Source organism: Euprymna scolopes, chromosome 12, assembly GCF_053919585.1.
Source record: "Euprymna scolopes isolate OS-2025 chromosome 12, ASM5391958v1, whole genome shotgun sequence".
Taxonomy (NCBI): domain Eukaryota; kingdom Metazoa; phylum Mollusca; class Cephalopoda; order Sepiida; family Sepiolidae; genus Euprymna; species Euprymna scolopes.
The window spans coordinates 2,692,419-2,708,147 of record NC_136493.1 but is presented as its reverse complement, the minus strand read 5'-3'; the positions used below and the strand labels follow the sequence as shown (position 1 = coordinate 2,708,147).

Genomic DNA, 15,729 nt, shown 5'->3' with positions numbered 1-15,729 from the left:
TTGATGTTACTGTACGTTTTTATTTATGCACGTCGTATTAATTTGCTAGTTAACCAATCAAATTCTTTGTTATTTCCGCTCCCATTTTCAGCAACCAATGATCGTGCTTTTATCGGACAAAGATAGGCGGAAAATTTTATGTAGCTTAAATGCCACATATATTTTCATAACTAACTATAATATATATATATATATATATATATATATATATATATAGAGAGAGAGAGAGAGAGAGAGAGATAGACAGAGAGAGATGCATAGATCTATAGTCATAAGTAGTGATGTAACGTAATCGAACATGGTGTAACGTCAGTCACAAATAGACAAAGAATATATAAAGAACTTCAACTCGCTTTTTTTCCGTTGTGACAACGACATTTAGTACCTCATACTTCCGCTGTGCGTGTTTTCTCGTCACGGCTGTGACGTGTGTCACGTGATCGTTTTCTCGAACGTGTTCTAGAATGTCATCCACGTCTCTAGATGATCGTCTTCTCGAACATGCTCCCTCGTTTTTATAGTCTTCTTTTTCCTTACTCTGACGTCATTTCACTTTTATTTTAACAAGAAAACGAAACAGAAATTAAACACTTTTTTGTAGATAAGGTTAGGATTAGGGTTAGGATTTAATGTGTGTTTTTTACGTGAACGAAAAGAAACAATGAGAAATGTTTTAGATATCTTTTTAATAAAAACAGACAAAAAATTTTAACTTGTTTCCCGTTTTTTTTTATTATTCTAGATGTGATTTTTTTTGTGTGGAAAAAATATGATTATATTTTTTCATGAGTTTTTTTTTTTCTGGGGGACGGCATGGTGGTTGGCAAATTATCTTCAGCTATAAAAAACAGACCATAACAGCTGAGTTAAAGAAGAGGCGGTAGAGAAAGTGATAGGAAGCTGTCTGGTTCAATATAGAGTCGACGGAATCTTCTTTGAATTTCTGTCTCCACATGTAAGGTAGCTAATAGGTCTCTGTTGTCCCACACTCAACTTTGTTCCTTTGCTTCGCTTCCTTCCACACTCAATTTTCTCGATGTGGTTCGTTATGTTATTTTTCTAAATTTATCTTGTTATGTGTGACTTGTACAACTTCTTAAAAATGTAAACAAAAAATTAATTGAATTGTTTTTTGTTTTTTTTAATTGAATTTGATTGGTTTAGATGCTATGGATATTTTGGTTCTTTCCGTTATCTGCTCGAGGACGCTTGTGAAAGTTCGCATTTCCCGCAATCCCAAAAATACATAAGTATCGAACAATCTGATAACTATGTATCTCATACAAAGTGTTAGCTCGGGAAAGAGCCCGTTGGTTTCAGAAGTAAAACGAACAAAAACAATGTCAATTGCAATATTCTATGTGTACCATTTGTTTTATTTGATGTTCATAATAATAAAATACGTCAGTTCTGTATAAACTAATACTGTTTTGTTTTTTGTTTGCAGGACGAAAGGAATCAAATTCTCACAACGAATTGCTGGTTGAATCAGGTTTTTCATCATTTGTTCTTTTTCTTATTATTCTCTTCATTTAATTTTCTTTCTTCTTTTCTAAACCTGGTGTCACACACTATCAGTATTCATTCATCACATCAAAAATTAGTACAAAAAAATAATTCCCTGTATAATAATAGAGAACGTACGTGTGTCTGATTCGCTTCAAGAATAACGTATGAAAGTTGTATTTCATGATAACAGAAAGAGATTCTTAATCATAATAATCACTGATAATAAAGAAAGAGAAAACATCACATATGCAAATATTTAATTTTCATAAAGATAAAATATATAATATTTAAGGAGTTAAAGTGAAGAGAACAGATCAATAAATTAAGAAATCGATTTCGTATTTTGTCCATGCAGGAAAGATTACTTTGTGTAGAATTTCCATATATATATATATATATATATATATATATATATATATATATATATATATATATAATAGAAATGGTAATTAATGAAAACCTGAAGAAAGTGCTCAATACTGTTCTAGAGAAAATATGCGTTTTATTTTTACCGTATTTTTCTGTTTAGTTACATTATTGTTTCAGCTACGCGACCGTTTTTTGGCCGTCATGTAGCCTCCTCAGACTTTTATAGAAATGTTCGTTTATGGTGGAATGAAAGAGTGAATGGTGTCAGGGTAGAGGTGCGAGAAAAGCGGAAAAAGAAGAAGGGAAAGGGGGAAATGTGGGAGGGGGTGCTTAGTATGTCGGTAGTGTTTTATTTTTGGAGTTATAGAACATTAGGTGGTTGTGGGGGGTCTGGGAAGTTCATCTCGGGTGTGGCTAAGGACATAAGGATAGATGGAGGGGGAGGAAGATATGTAGGGGTAGAAAGAGGAGCGTTACTTTAAATTTCTAAGGTTTAGGTTGTTGGTGTCTCGTTGGTGAGATGATTTCTTGATAAGTATGTCTTGACCTGTTGGGTGTTCGCTTAGGTTGGGAAGCGGGGGGGGGGCTATGATTCGGTTTATCTATTTGATTTTTATTTGTTGTTAAGTGCTTTGAGAAGGTTAGCCTGGGGCCGTCCGCGCGAGCACACACATGCGCACATACACACACACATACACTTAAAGAAACGCGCACATGTATACATACATCCCCACCTCGGCATGTAAACACATGCGCATATGCATACTACCGACATACCGAACACCCCCTCCCACCTTTCCCCTTCTCCTTCTTCTTTTCCGCTTTTTTCGCACCACTCCCCTTATACCATTCACTCTTTCATTCCACCATAAACAGACATTTCTGTAAAAGTCTGAGGAGGCTACATGACGGCCAAAAAACGGTCGCGTAGCTGAAACAATGATGTAACTAAACAGAAAAATACTGTAATAAAAATAAAATGTATATATATATATATATATATATATATATATATATATATATATATATATATAAAATAAGAATTACAGTTGTTTACCAAAATGATCCAAGATGGCAAAACTAAAGTAAATTATAAATATTAAAGAATTAATATTTATAAAGTAATCTCAATCCGATGTAAAAGCTCGATAAAACCAAATAGGAGATATAGCTTATAATAAGAACAAGAAGTTGATAAAACATGTTAAAAAACACTTTAGAAAAGAGTTAAAAACATATTTAATTTTAAAAAGGAAGCACTAAATAAACGGATAGTCCTTAATCCGCGGAGTTTCGAAGAAATACTTCCTTCTCATCAAAGGGTAGGATTTAGCAAAATGCGGGATCGGATTTTGCTTGCAAAAGTATTAAATGAAACTACAAGTAAGTCATAGATCTTACTTGATAACAAAAAGTGAAGCAGAGGGAATAGGGTGAAAAAAAATAGTGGTTTCACGTGAATGGATAGTCTGGTGAAGGATAAAATTTCCAATGACGGTAAAATTCAAAGATGCAGAATCCAAGAAAGTTAGATAAAATTCCATTCACACAAGTAAAATCCAAGGGAATCGCGTAAATGGAAGATGATCCAAAGTAATCCAAAAGGCAGAAATCCGTGGAATAATTCACAAATAGGTACAGGAAAATAGGAAAGAATTCCAATATATTATTAAAAGAAAGATAAAATGTGCGTAAAAAAGAAATAGAACAAATATATAGCTCGGCTGTCGAGGAAAGATTGAATTAAAGAAAATCTTTCTTTTAATTGGACAGAAGTTGCAAGGATAGTATGTAATGGGTCGAGCACCAAGGTGTCTGTTTACATTACACTTGAATTTCTGCATGTAAACTTGGGGAAGCAGGAACCCGGAAGAGAATTTCAGTTCTAGTGAAGTAACTATTAGAGTAGAAGGCTTTCTTACATCTAGGGATCTGTGTAGGGGTGGGACTTTGCTGCTTGTCGAGTGTGTCGGGGATATTTAAGTCGAGGGGGTACACAAGGGCTTGTAGTTTATTGGATCATCCACCATTAAAATCCTTGCAAAACGGGATGCACTATTTCGTCGGTGGGACAGAAGTTGAAACTTATATGACGGTTCAGGACCTATCAGGTTGGCAACTCTCTTCTGAACGCTATCCAGGAGCGAGAGACCAATAGCAGATGCACCAGTTCAAATGTGACAACAATATTCCATACATGTTCGAAGTACAGGATACTTTCAGATGTAAATAACATTCTAGCACGGTAGAGAGAGCCCACCTTCTTTGCAGCGGCCCTAGCCATGCTCTCAATGTATTTGTTCCAGCTTATGTTCCCTGTGAAACTTAAGCCGAGGAATTTGAAAGAAGTACTTTCAGATAATGAATCTTTGGTCATTTTTATTGGTGGTAGAGAAGGTTTCTTGTAATTATTTAAGAAAACAAGTTTAGTCTTGGCAGCATTGAATGTGACCATCCATTTTTGTCCCAATTCCACTACAGATTGGAGGTCATCCTCTCGTGTTTCCGCCATTTCTTTAGATATGTGTTCATTTGTTTTCCTGTCGTGTTTGTTATAGAGTGTGGTGTCCTCAGCAAATATACCTATTTCACAGACAATCTTATCAGAGAGATCATTTATGAATATTAGAAATAATAAAGGTCCAAGGATAGACCCCTGAGGTACTCCCGCATTTATATGATATTGTGTGGATTCTTCTCTAAATTAAGACTGCTTTAATAACTTCTTAAAGTAGTTGAACTCCTCGTGTGCAAATGAATGCCGCTCATAAAACAAATCTAAACTACGAACTGAAGTGCTTTCTTAGACTGAAATCTGGTAAGCCTTCACTTTTTTCTTAATTATTACAGCAGTTTCTTCTCCATTTAATCCTCCTTTACATCTGAAACCATATTTTCAATAACTTATTTGTATCAGTTTTAACGGTCGGGTTGTTTCAGGGTTTTGGTTTGCCTTATTAAAGACTAAGATAATTTTTCTATGGGTTATGACAGCAGAATATTCAGAGCTAGTTATTTTGTTTATGTTGTAATTTTTAGAGAGTATAAAATATTCCATAACAACGGTTAGCGAATTGGATATTATAACATTGTTATTACTTTTAAGATGGACCAAACGTTGTATGTAAAGACTCGCAAAGAATAGAAAACTTTAACACTAATTTTTTAGGTGAAAGTAAAAAAGTTATTTATTTCGTCCGGTTTCACAAGCAAGTCGCCGACATGTATTTCGAATACGACACAATAGGTTCGCGCTTTCTTTCCCCTTCCTGATCAGATAGCAGTCCTTTATTTTTGGGGTATAGGGGGGTCTTCAATCCGCTTTTGTATTTAAGTAATTTTCTTTGAAACCAACAGGTCGGCCGGAAGTCACCACTTATCAAGGCCCGGAGGCCATTCGCGGATAAGGGTTATTGCGTGTACAGCAATAAATGGAACAATATCGTAGTAATCATTAGTAATGGAGATCTGATAAAGTGTCTTACTTAAGGGGGGTTCATCGGGAATTTGTTTACGTTGGACTTGAAGACATCCAAGTTGTAGTCAGATGGGAAACAGGCAAATGGAAGAGAGTTCCACAAGCATGCACTTCTAAGAAAGAAGCTTTGTTCATGGAATCTACGTTTTGATTTAGGCGCAGATAAAGAGTAGGGAAAATTACTGACAGTGGTTTTAGCTAGACGGGTGTTTTTCGTGAAAGATTGGCGAGGAGGACCAGAGATTGGAACTCAGACGAGCACTTTCCATGTTTGCAGTTGCCAACGGCGAAAAGTTTTCCTAGTTTATGTCGTTGTCCACCCGTCAGTACTTGAGAAATTAGTTAAAAGAAATTTGGTCTTGCTGAAGATTGGATCGTAAACTGCACAAACACCAGAAAAATGATGCAGTTTGTTAAGGTACTGAGATTTTGTTTTGTATTTTGTTTTTAAACTTTTAATAATGCAATTGTGGCAGAGGTTGGTAGAGGTGCTAAAAATGATGAGTAAATAGTCTTTCAAACCATTGAAGAAACAAATAGTCTTATATATAACTCTTCTCGATAAGCTCTCTGCTAATGCACAGAATACATTACAATTTGAATCAACCAATCAGATCCTTCGTATTATTGTATTATTACAACTATTATTCTCATTTTGACTGTATTTTTACAAAGTTTCGCTCGATGTTACCTCCGGCCTTCTTCATATGTATTTGGCGAACTTGGGAATCTTTCTGTTCAACTCAAGAACGGAACCCTTTGTTCTAATCAACAGATGCAGCATAATCTCATTTCGTAAGCCATGACTGGGTAGAAGTCCTACGTCGTTCCCAATTTTATTTTTGGGTTGCGCCCGCCTTTTGGGGACAAAATATTCAACCTCTAGACGAGTGTAGCTTACAACTGATTTTCTGCAAGTACTTTATCCATTACGGGTGCATGTGGAAACGTGTTGAAAATAACAAAATGGGAACAGTAGTTGAAATAATCGAAATAATATGAATTAGCAATCCTCATCTCCAAAATTAAAAAAAAAAACACATTAACAATCTGTCTCTCATTGTAACACCTTGTATCTAAATGCAATGCTTTTTTTGTTTTCCCCGTGACGGGTGTGTATTTAATTGCAATGATTTTTGTTTTCCCTGTGACATGTATGTATTTAATTGCAATGATTTTTGTTTTCCCTGTGACAGGTATGTACTTAATTGAAATGGTTTTTGTTTTCCCTGTGACAGGTGTGGCTTGATGTAAACTTGCGATGGGACCCAGACAAGTACAATGGAATCAAAGTTATTCGTATTCCGTTCACGGACGTTTGGAAACCAGACATCCTTTTATATAACAAGTGAGTGCACGTGCAATTGTCGTTAGACTTTTTCGTTTCAATCACTCTATTAATTTGAATTGATTCTACGAATGAGTCTGACAAAGATGGCGTAAATATCATAAAACACAATGCAACTAATCCTTAGATTTTTGTTCAGATTCATACCTATGGGGTTTATCTTATGAATAACGTTTAAGGGCTCTAAATCTTCAAGGCGACCTCATCCTCGCCTACAACATCTTTCATGGACGGTGCGACCTAAACGTGGACCTATTCTTCACCCCTGCCCCAGATCGCGGGTTCCGTGGACACGCGAAAAGGGTCTACCTTTGACGGTTCCGGAGGCTGCGAAGCCAAGCATCGTTCTCGGTTCAAGTGGCATCCTTATGAAACCAGCTACCCGATGAGGTCGTAAACCAGCCCACACTACAGGGCTTCAATGCGGCCTTAGACAGACGCTGGTCGGACCTCCACGATTTTCCCCCAGTATAGTTTCTCTTTGTACATAGCCCACTAAATTTTTTTCTTGTAAATGGCAATCGCTTGTGCGTTTATTCTTTGATAATTAAATGAATGAATGAATGAATTAATTAATTAATAAGCATGCCAGAATCATTTTTCTTTTCTTTTTAATATTAATGAGTTTCTATTATTCTGATGATTCAGGGTGGAAAATTTTATAAAATTGATATATGATAAGTATATGATAGTTTCTGCGCTTCGAAACAGCTGCTGTCAAGAATTGAAAAGTTAAACATGTTGGAAGAAATAGACAGTAAGATAAAAAATAAAAATATCTTGGAATTTGGAAAATAAACATTTTGTTATTTATTTGTATATACTCTGTTGTAATATTTAATATACATCGAGTTTCATAAATAAAAGGATTGGTATGAATAAAAGACGAAATATACTTGAATAAGCATATTTTTCCATACACACACACAAATATATATATATATATATATATATATATATAGAGAGAGAGAGAGAGAGAGAGAGAGAGAAACAGAGAGGTGGGGCGTGTATAACGTGGAGGTTGCTATAATTCGTCTCCTTTAATTAGTAAACGTATATTAAAAAGAACATAATTTTAGACACAGCTTAATTTATTTCTACCATAGAAAATAATACCTATAATAATTAATATAAAATGCGTCAATCGCTTTATTGCAGATGAGTAAAACATCAATATTTCACTAAATATACGTGACAAAAAATGAAAATTGTATCATCAAATGATTGTTTCGGGGTTAGGTATTTCCCAAAATTTTATTCAAATCCATGCGATATTTACGAAGTTATGACATTTTATTTATTATCAAGTAATTTATACTGTCCATTGCTTTATTGCAGGTTTTTTTAAAAATGCCCAAAAAGGGGCGATTAACGGTTATTGAAAAGGAAAGGATTGTTGCTGAACTCGCAGAAGGATTGTTCATCAAATATTTAGTTATGGAGCTGGAAAGGGATTCAAGAACTTTGGCTTCATTCGTGAACAACCTCAACATTAAATCCAGAAAGGATAAGGGCACCAGGAGAAACCTTTCATCGTGATATCCGGAAAATTGATAGAGATATCAACCAAAATCCAAACAGCACCAGTGCTTCCATTTTTGCAAGAGCTGGAATCCTTCCAAGATCTAGGCAGGCCCGATGTAATGTGTTGAATAAGATGGCAAGGAACATCAAAACTATTGCAAGGCCTCCATTGGGCAAACAATATAGGGAAAAACGAAATGCTTGGACACGGAATTACATGAAAATGGATTTCCAACGTGTCCTATTTACAGATGAAACCAGTGCCACCCTTACCGGTCCGGATGGATCGGCCAAAGTTTGGAACTCGAACGAACTCCAACCCCTTACAGAGTTCATCGCCAACAAGGAGGTGGAGGCATCATGTTTTGAGCGGGAATCATTGAGGATAAGTTGGTTGGACCATTCCGAATTCCAGAGGATGTAAAACTTATCAGCAATGCGTACACTGCTTTTTTGGATAAACATTTGTCACCATGGCTACCATTGTTACGTAGCTTTCAGATGATTTTTATGCATGACAATGCACCATCCCAGTCTGCTAAGGCTACTGCAGACTATCTTCTATCTATGGGTTTCTTTGGCCGTTGTGTTCTCCGGATCTTAACCCCATTGAACATCTCTGGGTAATATTGAAAAGATCCCCTGTGGAGGAAACTAGTTGATGTAGCCAGAACCATAACTCCTTTTCAGATCAAACAATTGACTTCTTTGGTGGACAAAAGGCTGTTTAAAGTCATTTAAAAATGGTGAATATGACGATAAATCATTTATTTGAGGCTTAGTACCTAGGATGTGCTTTTGTTTATTATTCTTAAACAGAAAAATATAATAAAAAGTACATTTTTTTATGATTAGGCATTGTATTTGTGCACTAATATAACATTGTAAGAGACTTGCAATAAAGCGATGGACAGTAGAAATTTCTTGATAAAGAATAAAATGTCATAATTTTGTGAATATCGCATGAGTTTGAATAAAATTTTGGGAAATAAATAACCTTTAAGCAGTCATTTGATGATGCAATTCTTATTTTTTTGTGACATATATTTAGTAAAATGTTGATATTTTACTAAACTGCAATAAATCGATTGACGCAGTTTATATAAAAGCCAAGTCCGCCCAAGGATGGAGTGTTGTTGTCACATCTGGGCAGCAGCTGCTAGAAGCAGCTTATCCTACCTTGACAGAGTATAAAATAGACTCCGTAGCTTAGTAGGAGATGCCCTTTTCTCTTCCCTGCAACCTCTCTCCCACAGAAGGGACGTCGAGATTGTCTTTCTTTTATCGTTATTTCCATGGCAATTGCTCGTCTGAACTCTAACCTCTGGTCCCCCCTCGTCAATCCTTCACAAAAAACACTCGTCTAGCTGAAACCACTGTCAATAATTTTCCTCACTCTTTGACTGTGCCTAAGTCAAAACGTAGATTCCATGAACAAAGTTTCTTTCTTAGAACTGCACGCCTGTGGAACTCTTTTCTTTGCCTGTTGCTTAGCTGACTACAACTCAGCTGTCTTCAAGTCCAACATAAACAAATTCTTGATGAACCGCCGCCTTAAGTAATCCAATCTACCAAATTTCCATTACTAATGATTACTACGATATTATCCCATTGATTACTGTACATTCTGTAACCCTTATCCTCGAGTGGCCTCGGAGCCTTGATAAGTGGTGACTCCTAGGTAAATAAAAAATATATGTTTTATTTCCTTATAATATATACCAATCCTTATTTAAGAAGCTCAATGTAATTCCAGAGTAATATAGTGAATGAATGACAAACATCTATATTCCAAAGTTCATGATTTTGACAATCTTATAATTTATTCCTTTAATTCAGTTGACATTTACAATTGTTGACAGTATCTTTTTCGTAGCACAAAATCAATCACTTAATTATTTTATCAATTAGTGAATCTATTTTGCCCTTAACTCATCAGGAAAAATATCAACAATCAATCGGTCAAAAGAGAATAAAGTGCGTTTTGACATGATTAAAATGCGAAAGTTAGAAGAGAAGCCGTAAATACCTTATAATATGTTTCCATTACGCCATTTTGAATTTAGAAATAAAGTCAATAAACCCATCTGTTCGTACTGACAAGTTTTATTCATATCATGTTCAAATTTGTCTAGTGTTGCAATGGCAGGTTGGCATTTCATAGACTTTAATTTATAAAATTTGGCGTATGTTCTATCTGCACATATTGGATCTGATGCTTCGTTATATTCCGGCGGATCCACATGAGTTGATGTTAGGATTTCAAATGCTTTCACAACGTCATCCAAAGGATGATGGTAAAAGACTTTCCAACAGATTATTTTAATGAATGAATTCATAGCTTGTATCATGTCCATTATTTAAAACTTATGATTTGCAATAGCGATGTTTTTAGGAATGTGATTCTCTCACTTTTAAACATTTTTTAAGGATTAAGTATATCAAACAGTTAAATGTGTGGAGGAGAATATCTATCTATCTATATATATATATCTATGTATATATATATGTGTGTGTGTGTGTGTGTGTGTGTGTGTGTGTGTGCGTGTGTGTGCGTGTGTGCGCGCGTGTGTGTGTGTGGTAATATACTTTATTTCCTTATAATATGTACCAATCTTATATAACAAAGTTATAATTAAACAGAAGTTGTTTTTAATAATGTTTGTTTAAATTAAAAAATGCTGCCTATATATACAAGGGCATATGAATGTATTTCATTAAAAGTTTGTTTTTTGCGTAATTGATTCCAGTAAACGATGTACATGATGCCATGAATAACTTAATCAAAAAATTTAAAAAAAACATTAATTTGTCTTCATTGTTTTCTTGTTTCGCAGCGCTGATGTTACGTCGTACTTCTCATCGTTAAGTTCAAATGTCATTGTCACCAGCGAAGGGAATGTCACGTGGCTGTCGATGGTGATTTTCAAGAGTTCGTGCAGAATCGACGTGCGATATTTTCCGTTTGACGAACAGAACTGTTCCATGCAGTTTGCCTCCTGGACGTACGATGGTTTCCAATTGCAGCTGCGCATGAACTCAGAAGAAGGGGACATCTCCAACTACATCCGTAACAGTGAGTGGATACTCATCAAGCTTCATGTCGAGTGGAACCTAGTCTACTACTCGTGTTGCATCGAGCCCTATCCAGATATCACCTACTACATACAAATACGACGACGACCGCTTTTCTACGTTTTCAACATGATTCTACCTTGCATTCTAATTACACTCGTGGCGCTGTTGGGCTTCTACATCCCTTCAGATTCCGGTGAAAAGGTGACTATGGGAATAACCACGTTGCTATCGATGACAGTGTTTATGATGCTTGTAGCTGAAAATATGCCTCCCACCTCGGACGTACTTCCTCTTATAGGTAAGTCACTCTCCACTCTCTTTTCCTTCCTCCCTCTCTCTCTCTCTCTCTCTCTCCCTCTCTCTCTCTTTGTTTCATCCATAAACGATGCTTAACACTGTTCATAATCTAGTGTGTTGTATTATTTGGATTTTTTGGACTACTATTCTCATCTTAAATGTAATTTTCACAACGTTTCGATCAATGTAACCTCTGACCTTCTTCAGTTACATTTTGTAGAAATCGAGAATCTTTCTGTCGAACTCGGTAATCTTTCTGTCGAAGTCGGGAATCTTTCTGTCGAAGTCAGGAATCTTTCCGTTAAACTCGGGAATCTTTCTGTTAAACTCGAGAATCTTTGTGTCAAACTTGAGAATCTCCCTATCGAACTCGATAATCTTTCTGTCGAACTCTCCACCCTCTCTATTTCCCTCTCTCGCTCTACCTCCCTCCATTTCTCTCTTTCTCTCTTTCTCTCTCTCTCCTTTTCTTTCTCTCTCTATTTTTTTCCATTCATAAACGATACATTTACGTTGAAACACCGGTTCTGGCCACATTACCGAAGTTAAGTAACGATGAGCCTGGCCAGTACTACATGGGTGACCATTTGGGAAGGCTAGGCGCTGTACGTACCACACCGAGGCGTAAAAATTATAGGTTGGTATTTGGAGACGCGTGTAATCTACTGGGTGATATACACCTTCAGTCGTCATTAAAACATGCATTTAGGAGTAGGAACTCTGGTATAAAACCTGAGGTCTTCTGCCTGATATGTCTGGTGCCAACCATTGCACCGACTGAAACAAACAGTTGTACGGAAGCTGGTGTGGTAGGTTATGTAAAAAGCCTTCACCACTATAAACAAATCATCAGTATGGATTTCCGAACAGCTTAGTTGTTGTGGCGGATCTCATACGTCGAAATCGATAGGAGTATCATGAAACTATGCTTAGCACTATGTTCATAGTCTAGTATGTTGTATTCCAATCAATCAGTACTAAAACACCTGGACTTTTTTTTAAATAAAAAGTTTGTTTATAAGACTCATACTTCTGCTGTAGATAATGATGATTATGACAAATTTCACACATTACTTTACGAATAAATGGACGTAGGAATTAGACAAAAACAAAATCCAACAGATCAGTACTAAAACGGCTTTTTTCGCTGTTTTCGTTTGATTCCTACGTCCATTTATTCGTAAAATAATGTGTGAAATTTGTCATAATCACCATTATCTACAGTAGAAGTGTGAGTCTTATAAACAAACATTTTATTAAAAAAAAAAAAACAAAGTCCAGGCGTTTTAGTACTGATCTCTTGGATTTTGTTTTCGTCTGATTCCTACGTCCATTTATTTTTAAAGTTGCACAAACACTTAAACGAGTGACTGTCTCTTCTACGAATTGTTTGTTTTAGTTTGTTTTTCTTTTTTTATTCATGTCAAACTCATTGAATTGTACCCATCACCTTCATCCTGATCATTGAGGATATATGACTTTTGGAACGCTCCTTCATGTGTATTTTATATGTATGTGTATGTGTACATGTGTATATGCATATGTATGTACATGCGTATATGTGTGCCTCTATGTGTGTATGTTTGCATGTGTGTGAACATGCGTGTGTATGTTTGCTTGCATTCTGTATGTGTGCATGTATGTGTGCATGCATGTGTTTATTTCCATGTGTGTGTGGGGTGGAGAAGGCTCCCGTAAGCCATGGTAAAGGCAACCCCTCTAGGAGAAGAAAATTTCTGATTTAAAAAACCATAAAGCGAGAGACATGTACTCAGATTAAGTTGGTTTGCAGTTTAACTTGTTGCTGGCTATCTTATGGATTCATGTTACGTTGTATAACTTGGAACAACAATTACGATTAGAGATGCTTTTTTGCATATTTTGTGGATATTTTAAACTGATTTAGGGCGATAATCTAAGCTGATTTTAAGCGAATTTGTTGCTGTGAAGTTTCTTTTTGCCTTCTCAATTTGAAGTTATTTTTTTAAATTGACGCGAACACTAGAATATTTCAATTAAAAGTCAAATATGAACAGGTAAAATTATCTTTTCTCTCTCTCTTTCTCTCTCTCTCTCTCTCTCTCTCTCTCTCTCTCTCTCTCTCTGTATATATATATATATATTAAATGAACTCATTTTTCCCCTCTTCTTTTGACCTTAATAGGAATTTAGGAATTCAGGTGATAAGTCATCCTCCCCTCAGTGCAGACCAATAAATTTCCTGTGTGTCAAGAGTAAGCTGCTGGAATTAAATAGAGAAGTAGTCAACCACCTCAGCAGAAATAACATTTTTATTGACATGCAATATGGTTTCCGTTCTGCCAGATCTCCAGCAGATGTGCTAACGGTTATATCTCATAGGATCAGTGAATCTCTCGGCATAGGTTCCTTTCTAGGGCATTTGCTCTTGACATATCAAAGGCCTTCGATAAGGTATTGCATAAAGGCCTGCTTCACAAGATTTCCAGCTACGATAAAACTGGAAACGTTTTTCAATCATTAAATCATTTCTCTCTGATAGGCTCATAAGAGTAGTGGTTGATAGGCAGAAATTAATACTGAGGCCCTCAGTATTAATGCTGGAGTCCCTCAAGGGTCCATCCTGGGCCCAACTCTCTTCCTGGTCTACATCAATGATCTCCCAAAACACATACTTAAATCATTCGTTGACACGACATATTGACACGGCCATCTATGGCAACACATAAAAGACCGTAAATGACACCGTTCTCTCTGATTCTCTTTGATCTGATCTCGAGCGCGTGGTACAGTGGGAAAGAGGTGGCTGGTTACTTTTAATGCATCTAAAAACAAGCTCCTATCTTTACATCATCAACGCTCTGATCCCCATCTGGCATCAATTTAAATGAAAAGCTTGGGGAAGCTCCATGTTTTGATAAACTTCTGGGCTTGACCTTTACTCCTGATCTGAAATGGAACACGTACATAAAGTCAGTTGCCAAGGTCGTTGGGAAAATGGTAGCATCCTTCTACCGCTCCAGAAGATATCTCACTAATGATGCAATTTTCTATCTATATAAAAGACAAGTACGCCCAAGGATGGAGTACTGCTGCCATATCTGAGCAGGAGCTGCTAAAAACAGCCTATCCTATCTTGACAGAGTACAAAATAGGCTTCGTGGATTAGTGGGGGATGCCCTTTTCTCTTTCCTGCTACCTCCCTCCCACACAAGAGACGTTACGAGCCTGTCTTTGTTTTATCGTTACTTTCATGGCAAGTGCTCGTCTGAGCTCCAATCTCTCGTCCCCCCTCGCCAATCTTCCACGAAAAACACCCGTCTAGCTAAAACCACTGTCAAGAATTTTCCCTACTCTTTATCTGTGCCTAAATCAAAAATCAAAACGTAGATTCCATGAACAAAGCTTCTTTCTTAGAAGTGCACACCTGTGGAAATCTCTTTCGTTTGCCTGTTTCCCAACTAACTACGACCTGGATGTTTATAAGTCCAACGTAAACAAATTCCTGATGAAACGCCTCCTTAAGTAAGACACTTTATCAAATCTCCAATACTAATGATTACTACGATACTATCCCATTGATTAGTGTACACGCAATAACCCTTATCCCCGAGTGGCTTCCGGGCCTTGATAAGTGGTGACCACCATGTAAAAAAAAGAGGCAGAGACTAGTAGACTTGAGCGAATGATGGCCTTGTAGATGTACAAGATACTCCCAAGTGTTAGTAGTCTTCTAGCCGGATAGAGGGAACCCACCTTCTTTGCAGCAGTCTTTGCAATGTACTTACTATATTTGCCCGCAAATACGAGGCCGAGGAGTTTGAAGGAAGAATTCTCAGGTAGGGTGTTAGTTGTCATGGGTATCGGTGGTTGGAGAGACGTCTTGTAATTGTTAAAGGAGAGCAGCTTAGTCATACTAGCATTTAATCTTACCATCCATTTGCGACCCCATTCCACAACGGTCTGGAGGTCATTTTCTAACGATTCTGCCATTGGCTTAGATTTGTGTACATCCGTTCTACCCTCCTACATGTTATAGAGCGTTGTATCATCAGTAAATATACCCATCTCGGACACAATATTATCAGGGAGGTCGTTTATGAATATCAGGAATAATATTGGTCCAAGGGTCGACCCTTGAGACATC

The 15,729-nt window shown here is 36.6% G+C and overlaps 1 protein-coding gene across 3 annotated transcripts in view; it reads left to right on the top strand.

The window, feature by feature from the left end:
* Positions 1 to 15,729, top strand: part of LOC145291152 (neuronal acetylcholine receptor subunit alpha-10-like) — a 693,294-nt gene that overhangs the window by 652,014 nt on the left and 25,551 nt on the right. For all 3 annotated transcript variants that reach the window (XM_080136680.1, XM_080136678.1, XM_080136679.1), the window contains 3 exons: positions 1,448 to 1,492; positions 6,595 to 6,704; positions 11,066 to 11,604. In XM_080136680.1, the coding sequence (XP_079992806.1) occupies positions 1,448 to 1,492; positions 6,595 to 6,704; positions 11,066 to 11,604 (694 nt within the window). The remainder of the gene's footprint in view (positions 1 to 1,447; positions 1,493 to 6,594; positions 6,705 to 11,065; positions 11,605 to 15,729) is intronic.